This window comes from Solanum dulcamara, chromosome 4 (assembly GCF_947179165.1).
Source record: "Solanum dulcamara chromosome 4, daSolDulc1.2, whole genome shotgun sequence".
NCBI lineage: Eukaryota > Viridiplantae > Streptophyta > Magnoliopsida > Solanales > Solanaceae > Solanum > Solanum dulcamara.
In genome coordinates, this window is record NC_077240.1 from 19784817 (window position 1) to 19794602 (window position 9786).

Here is a 9786-nt window from a genome sequence, read left to right on the forward strand (position 1 = left end):
ATGTATCGTCTTTGTTCTCTTAGCAGATAAGCATAATTTCTTGCACCTACCTCCATCTTCTCTGTTCTTCTTCTCTGGTCAAAAAGATCCAAATTTGAACCAAGAAAACCATGGATCTGGCACCAGAACACCTCCAAAACTTGAGTTTAGCTTCAATTTTCAAAGAATCACTTTCCATCCCAAAGAGATCTCCACAAACTTTTTACAGAATCACTTTTAGCTTAATCCTGCCACTCTCTTTTGCAATCTTAGCCCATTCCTTCTTCACCCATCCAATTCTTTCTCAACTCCATGAAAACCCAAGTGCTTCTCATGCTTCTCAATGGACCAAACTCCTTTTCTACCAATTCTGCTACTTGGTTTTCCTCTTGGCCTTCTCCCTCCTCTCAACCTCTGCTGTTGTTTTCACTGTCGCTTCTCTTTACACTTCAAAGCAAGTATCTTTCGCCTCAATAATCACTGCTATGCCTAGTATCTTGAGGCGCCTCTTCATTACTTTCATATGGGTTTTCCTTTCCATGCTTGTTTACAACGCTGTCTTGTCCTTTTTCATTGTTCTTATGTTGATTGCCTTTGAGAGCAAAAGCAAGAACAGTGTTGCTCTGTTTTTAGTCTCTGTTTTTGTCCTCTCTGTTTTCTTCCTTGTTGTTCATGTCTACTTAAGTGCCTTATGGCATCTTGCTAGTGTGATTACTGTTCTTGAGCCAATTCAAGGCCTTGCTGCTTTAAACAAAAGCTATGAGTTGTTAAAAGGGAAAATTAGGATGGCGGCTGTGTTGGTTTTGGGGTACTTGGTGATTTTTGGTGTGATTAGTAGTGCTTTTGGTTCAATTGTGGTGGATGGCGGTGGGTACAATGTTTTTGCTAGAATTGTGATTGGAGGGATCTTGATTGGTGTGCTTGTGGTTGTGATTTTGGTGGGGCTTTTGGTGCAAAGCTTGTTTTACTATGTATGCAAGAGTTATCATAATGAGAGGATTGATAAGAGTGCTTTGTATAATCATCTTGGTGGGTATTTGGGTGAGTATTATGAACCTCTTAAAGGGAACATGCAAATTGATGATAGCTTGGAGGTGGAGATGAAAGGTGGAGAGGCTGCTTGATGCTTGTTGAGTTTTGCTGTAATTGTGTTGAGATAAAGAGTAAAATTAATAAAGCTTAGCACTTCATTTCCTTTTTTTATGTTGAGTCATATGTGTTTGTAATGAAATGCAATTGTAATGGAAGCGACGATTACTGTAAATCAGTGTATATAACTTTAACTACGAAGACATTGTGTATGTTTTTATTCTCCTTTCATCTTGAATTTGTTCATTTGGTTATGTATAACTATAATATTCCTTTCTTTTCTCTTTTAACAGAATCAGGTGAACCCTTTGGATGTGTCTAGTGTCCTCCTGTTATTCAAATTCTTCAAACATATTGACTTGTATCTACTTGAATTCATTATGAGGACGATCATAGATTTTAAACTATACTAACTATGAGGTTGCAGCAGGGGATTCTTTATTCCAGACTCTTAATTTGCTTTGAATGTATGTCTACTTTGTTGATCATGAATCAGAGTTGGCATGAAGTGGCAATGTGACACGTCTATAAAGCCTATAATGAATTGGTCTCTCAATTGTGACATCTGGCAGACTGCAGATGTAATTTTGGAAGTTTCTTAATAGAATACGATACGATTCAATGATGTTCCAACTGTAAATACCACACAAGTTTTGGATTGTACTACTAATTCATTTCTAATGGCTGGCCAAGATTAAGATTTTACTTTTTACACACACAGATCCAAATGCAAAGACAAATTAACCAAAGATGTATATTGTGGGTGACAATAAATGTTTCTGATTCTTTGATTCATGCCCATAACTCTCATATATGTATATATGTAGGAGGTGGAGCTAGAGCTTTGCTTATGGCTTTAGAGAACTTTTACTTCCTCCGTCTAAATTTGTGCACCATTTTTTGTATTTCGAGATTCAAATTATTATTTTTTATCGTCATGTTTTTATAGAACTTTTAATTATTTAGAATTATCAATTATTGTGACTTATAGTATTTTTATATAATTTTCAAATATATAAATTTTATTTTAAAAAATTTAAAAATTCTATGTTCAAATTCACGGTCAAAATAAATTGTTTGACTCTCGAAATCTGAATAGTGCTACATAAATTAAGATAGAAAAGTATAAATAAATTATCAAAAATTCTGTAATCTATACTTTCTAAAATTCAGAATTTATTATATATATATACGTACATGTATACTAGTACTGTATTGAGAAACCAGCGATTGCTAAAACAGATAAATTTACGATTATTGCAGGTTAGGTCAAATTTGGACGGATCATAATAGATCAAGATAATAAATGGGTAAAGACCCAATTTAACTCAATTTTTACTAAATTCTACTATTTTATTTATGGAAAAATTACTTGATTGTGTGCTTTTTAAAAATTAATTACTGATTTTAGCGATATTTTTTATTTATTACCATTTATAGCAATATATAGCAATATTATGATAAATCTACACTTGTATTAAAAGTGAATTATGCATATAATATAAATTTATTATAAGTGATTTAAAATATATGTTATGTTTGTGTAGTAAGAAACTAACATAATGTATTATAAGTCTATTAAAATATGTGATAAATGTATTATCCATTTATAAAACTTGTATTATATATGTTTTATAAATAGTTCTCTGCGATATATATTAAAAGTGTATTATAAATGTATTATAAGTGTTCAGTGAAATTATTTTTTTATTGCTATAAATGGTAAATATTTTCTTAATATTGTATATTTATGTAAGTTTCCCTTTATTTATTCTTTTACAATATTTTAATACCTAATAAAATTATTTTTTCGTTATTATCTATTGTATCAAATAAAAAAAATAAAAAATATTTTGACAATTTTTTTTTAAGTTGAGTTGAGTTACCTAACAATCCAATTTTTAATGGGTTAAAATATGTTCAGTTGAAATGGGTTAACCTAATAAATAGGTGAGTCCATAACTTACCCAAACTTAAAATAATATACTTCTTTATTATTGAAAATAATATAAATATATTCCTCGTTATATTTTTGGGCTAAATATATCCCTCCTGTTATATTTTCGGTTCAAATATACCCCTCTCACTATATTTTGGTAAAAATTTGCTAATTTTAACGGAAGAACACTTGAAAAGCTCAAAATTAAATAACTCATTCTCAATTTTAAATATCTGATTTTTTTAGGAATAAATAAAATTTTCAAGTACTAATTTGAGTCTTTTCTCCTCTTAAAAATGACAATACAGAATGCGCTGCATAATTTTAAGTACTAATACATGAAATTTTTAAGTACTAATTTGAGTTTTTTTCCTACAAAATGATAAGACAGAAAATGCTGCAATTTTTTTTAAAAATTACTCACATCTCTTATCAATGTAGCTATATCAATAAGATATAAAATATAGATGCAGAATTCCTTTAGCCAAGAAATACACTGTTAGCGTGTCAAAAATTATCAAATGTTATTCAAAATATTGATTAAAATGCATACACTAATTTTAATATAATCATCCTAGCAATCAGACACTCATAATAATCGTAAATGTAAACTCTCGTTTAACTTAATTTTTTTTTACTGAAGTGACACATCTTACTTTTTTATTTTTAAAATATAAATAACTTTTGGAAAAAAACAAATGAAGATTTAGAATTATATTTAAAATTGAGAATGCGTTATTTAATTTTAAGTTTTTTAAGTATTCTTCCGTTAAAATTAAGGGTCAATTTGTATCAGAGTGTAATGTGAGGATATATTTGAACCGAAAAAATAACATGAGGATATATTTAATCCGAAAGTATAACAAAAAATATATTTAAACTATTTTAAAAAATACAGAGATATATTTAACCCTTTTCCGTAGTTAATTTCTATCTATTACATGTCTCCAACTATAATCACGGATCTAGAACGAATTCTCTGGGCTCAATTAATTAAACTCATTGCTTTTGAGTTTAACTATGTATAGATATGTACAAAAAATAATAATTAAGATATGAGAAGTACGTACCTCCTTAAATACTAAGTTAATCAATATTTATAGGGCAATTTTTTATTCTCTTATAATACTGCGTAGTTACTTATCGATGCATGCTATCACGTTGTTAAAGTCGTTTTTCTAATAAAAGGAGCATTAAATACAAACCCCCTAAGTGCTACCAATTATTTTATGCAGTACTATAGTACTGGTCCTCACTCCTCATTGATACATTAAAAATAGATTTTAGCGCAATAAATATGTACTTAACAAAGAGGAATATGATCTTTATTTATATTAGTTAATTGTCATTAGATTTAACTTTATTATAGATTTTAGCAATATTTTAAAAAATACATTGTCACAAGGAGTTGCCTTTAAAAAAACATATTTAGAGACAGTTAACTTATTATTGTTAATTAAGTGTCGCTAAAGATTATTTTTGATGTAGTGATATCCTTTTCCTTTCCATACTACCCGTCTATATTTTTTTTAATAATTATAATTTTCGGATCAGCTTATACACACTTTGATTAATTTTATGGAATATTTATCATCTCACATCAGCAATAAGTATCAGATAACTTTATCCATCAAAATTAAAATAGACGACGGAGATCAGATAGCTTTCCAAACAAACCCTTATGATTTCTATGCTAAGTAACAAAATGTGCAGATATTTTTCTAATTTCATCTTTCTCTTTGTTCTATTATCTGTCTCCTTTTTAAAAATATGTTACTTTTTTCATTTCAAAAGTTATTACAATAATGTACGACAGTGACCTGAATTCATTTTAAACGTGACATTCAAGACTATATCGAGGCCAAATATTTATTTATTTGCAGTAATATTTTCGTGTTGTTTAACTGTCTGAATATTATCTTTCAATAACGAATCATCCACTTCAAATTTCGCTCCATTATTCATCTAATTAAACTCCCCTGCCCGACTTAAGATTATGTTAAAAAAACGATTTACTTATTGAGTACAATTTTTTTTTACTCTATCATGGAACATATCTTCTTTTACGACTTAATACCTTGATAAACATTTTCTAAAATAGAAAAAAGCCTAAAATATCTTTAAATTATTGGAATTAGTACAAAAATACAATCCGTTGATCTATTGACTCTATAATATCCTTGGCGGTCAATCTTTACGGCCCTAGAATACCCTTAATACAAACGGTCCCATTAGCAAATATAATTAGAATTTTCATTTAATACGTGGCACCATTTAATTTGTTAGAAATTTAATTAATCTAAACAAATTAAATCTCAACCCAAACCCGAATCCACCTATTAATACATAGTCGGCCCATCTAGAAGCCCCATTTTCCCTTATATTTTTGTCTGTACAAGAAACATTGATTCAAAGTCAGAATTCGATAACAATCATAAAGAACCTTATGGTCACTTTCTACCTCACAGAGAAATTCTCAATCATAGGTTCTCCAAGAAGTCTCTGAAGTACGCATGATTGCGAAATTGAGTCGATTGATCCGGATATGAAAGTGGGTATTGACAGTTCAATTCAACGAATATACAATATAATGTGTATAAAATGCAAGGCTCAGATTATTCACCTTTAAGGCGGATCTTTCTATTGTATGGTGAGGAATCTAGAATTAACTTTACAGATGATTTTGGTGGAATGGATATTAAGAAAGAGGTTTCTGAAAAAAACTAAGTATACAATGATAAGAAATTTGGAAAAATTAAAACATATACTGCAAGTTCCAAAAATGTTCAAAAGCAATTCTCTCCTCAAATTGATTCTCAAATATCTAACATGCCACCATATCAAGGAGCATGTCTTTTAATGAAATGCCTTCTCCGAAAAAATTGAGAATTCAAAAAGCTTAATGTAGCTCCATGTCCATGAAGAATGAGAAGAAGAATTCTTCATTAAAAAAGGAAAGAGAAAATGAACCGGTTTATGGGTTTTGCCTCTTTAGATAATGAGCTTTCTAGTTGGGGCGGGTAGTGTAATGATCCGTTTGGTCATTTTGAGAATGAGTCATCTCTCTTCCATAAAATACTCTCTTCGTAAATTTAAATTAGAAATTTGAATTTTTCGGTAACTACAATTAATTAATTGACGGATAATTTTAGATAATTAATTTAATTGATGGACTAAATTATTAATTTATTTAAATATCATTATGACTTAGCCTATATATTAAAATAGGTTAGTGGAAGTTTGTCATTTTTAATACTAAGTAGAAAAGAAAAGAAAGAAGGGAAGAAACCTACCTGTTGCGGCTACCGAAGGAAATTCTGATTGTCTTGGGTTGAACAAGGAGTTGTTTCAGGTATAACTAAAAATTTTCTACATCTCCACCCATTGTTCGTATATATTTTAAGAGTATGGACATAAAATATTGTTATAATTGGTAGGCTAGAAAAAAATATGTAATAATAAATTATTGTCTTACAATTTTGGGTGATGCTGCAACGTAAGTAATTTCTTACTTTGGTGCATAAGTTACATCAAATGGTTGATGTCCAATGATGAGAAATTGTGGTAATCATAGGGCGATGATGAGTGGAATGGAAAATTTTAAAATAGATTAGGTTTTTCAACTTGTTTTCCGTAATCAGTTGGAATTAATTTTTAGTTTAAAGTTTTATATACTGAGAAATATAATTAATTATTAGGTGTATTGTGTTGTATAAAAATTATTAGATTTATGTTATTTGGAACAATTAAGATTTAACCCTAAGTTTGAGATTTAGGAAATAAGTATAGCAATATGGGTGACATTGAATTCGTTTTCTTATGAAGATTAAGTATTTGAACAATTTTTGATCATTCAGAAGCATTACGGAAGACTCAGATCTCGAAGTAATTGCTTGATTAATTAAGGCAAGTGAATTTCTAAACCTCAGTTTAAGCTTATAGATGCTTGTATTTCCATATTATGTGTACTGGGGAGTAATGAGAATTGGACTGGGTTATTGACTGTATGATTGGCCTTAAAAATGGAGATGAGAGGTATAAAATGGTGATCTAATGACATGTATTGGTGGAATTGATATTTTGTGATTATGAGTTTATTTTGGACATGTGAAATGACTATGTTGATGTGAAATAGGAACAATTATTGTTGTTGTCATGTTATTATCGTGAATTATATGAGCATGAATTGATTGCATTGGTTCTAACATATTGTGTTGAGACTGAAAATGATATGAAACAAAGGGGTCGGGCCACACGCTCTGTGGCAGACATTATGAAACAAAGGGGTCGAGCCACACGCTCCGTGGCAGACATTATGAAACAAAGAGGTCGGGCCACACGCTCAGTGGCAGGTATTATGAAACAAAGGGGTTGGACCACACGCTCCGTGGCATGTATTATGTATTAAGGGGACGGGCCACACGCTCCGTGGCAGGTTACATGGATAGAAATTGTCACGACCTAGCCCCGTGACTAGTGTCCAAATTGGACCCTCGTATACACACATATTATCTATAGTCAATCGGCAATTAAGCATGATAAAGGATTTATATGGGTAGCACGTTGTCTCAAACTGTTACTTATATATATACTAAAATCACCTATTTCTTGGGGAGTCTTAATTGTCAAAAATAAGATAACATAATATGTAAGCCGACAAGGCTTCCATTCTGAATGTAAACGTCCAAAAACATAAGTCATACTAGTACACCGGACAACATCTATATACAACCCACTCATATGTCTACAGACCTCTAAGAGAATTAACAATAGCATATGACGGGACAGAGCCCCGTCGTACCCCTAAATACACAAATATATACATTATAAGGATTAGTACCCAAAATTTGGGCTCCGAGACAATGGAGCACTTCAAACTCGTTGAGTAGAATCCTAAGTTGGCGGCTCTCCAAAATGAGTATTTGTACCTGCAGGCATGAAATGCAGCCCCCCAAACAAAAGGGGGTCAGTACGAACTATGTACTGAGTATATAAAGCATAAAATACCGTAAAGGAGATCACATCTGAAATAAAGATTCAGGAGTCAAGTATCATAATCAATAAATCACTGTACCTGTGTCTTATAAAATGAAGACATGCATATCATCATATATCGTACCTAGCCCGTTATGGGACTCGGTGTCACAATTATATCAATATATCGTCATATGTATATATATACCATACCCGGCCCTCTAGCAAGGGACTCGGTGAATAGAGTAGTGTACACTGATACCGTACCCAGCCCATTATGGGACTCGGTGCCATAATCATATCGTCATATCATCATAACATCATATTATCATATCACGTACCCGGCCCTCTAGTAAGGGACTCGGTGAATAATGTAGTGGAATCCATACATGATAACATACCCGGCCTATCGTAGGACTCGGTGAATAATACCATAACAATATGCACGAATAAGGTATCATTAGCAACCTTGCGAAATTTGATCATTATCGGAGACTTAATAGAATAAGCAAAATAGTCCATCATTTGAAAACCAAGACAATAGTCATTATGAATCACATCAATTATGGATTATACTAAAATATGAATTATACCACAACATGAGTTATACCAACTAGGATGGCTGGAATCATACACATGAGTCAAGACATAACAATATAAATTTTGAAAATCAAGAACGGTAGCCATCCGAGTATATCTACGAATACGAGTTTCTTTGGAATTTAAGCATATGTCATTCGTTCGTTTCATATGGATCATGCCAAAAGAAGAAGATGTTAACTTTACATACCTTTAGCGTTTATACGTATATGTTGTCCAATATTGTCTCAACCTATATTAAAACGTTAAGCACTATGATTAAGCTATGGACAAGAATAAAACGTAGTCTATCGTTAGTAGGTTATTTCTAAAAAAAATTGGACAGCACCTCCCCTATACCGCTCACTTTTCCCACTTTCAAACCAGCCATATAATCATCAACCAACATCAACAATCCAAAATATTGACACAAAATAAGATTTATTATTCATGTTACCAAAGCAGTAAATTCGGAAAGTTAAGTACCTCACGTTGTATCTAAATTTTGAAAATGAAAACGGCAAAACTGGACTTTATAACCTTCATGAAACATTTATATCTCTGTCTTAAGTTTTCAATGCAAAAGAAATCAACTCAAAATTCATTTTCTACAAAGAGATATCATCAAAATACGAACAGCTATACATGAAGGAATTTTCAATCCAGAATCTGGACAGAATTTGTCTTATGATTCATGCTCAGTTTTCGACATAATAACAGCAGATATAGACTAAGACATAAACATAAGAGTTGTAGTTACGTGTATTAGCTTTCCAAACATGTTTAATATCTAAAATCGAAGGTCTACACAATGAGATATTCCAGAATTACTACCAGCTACTCAATTCCAAAAACGGGTTTGAACATTCACAATCTTCATACACCTTTTCCCTCCAAATTCAAGAACAACAACTCATCAACAACATCAAAACAATATCAACCATTATTATACATCATCACTAAGATAATTCCATCTATTTAATCTACCTAAAACAACCCTTTAACCCATAACTCTCAACAAATCACCAAACTAGTTTATAACACTATTTTCTCCGTTCTAATCCGTTAAAACTCTAACTAAACTTGTTAACAATGAAAAGGAGACTTTAATATTACCTTAAATTTGCAGCACCACATAAAATCTTCTCCTTATTGGCTGATTTCTAGCTCAAATTGAAGCCAACGCGACGTACAACAATTTTCTCTTCATGAGCTTCGGATTTCGG

General features: G+C 31.3%; 1 protein-coding gene across 1 annotated transcript; it reads left to right on the top strand.

Moving 5' to 3' along the window:
- Positions 1-1269, top strand: LOC129886828 (uncharacterized). The gene has a single exon (XM_055961693.1). It carries the CDS (start codon positions 111-113, stop codon positions 1101-1103), a length of 993 nt encoding a protein of 330 aa, XP_055817668.1. The 5' UTR covers positions 1-110; the 3' UTR covers positions 1104-1269.
- Positions 1270-9786: the final 8517 nt, after the last annotated feature.

What these genes read in the sequence shown, in the direction of transcription:
- LOC129886828 (XM_055961693.1), top strand. Translation starts at nt 111, where the DNA reads ATGGATCTGGCACCAGAACACCTCCAAAACTTGAGTTTAGCTTCAATT.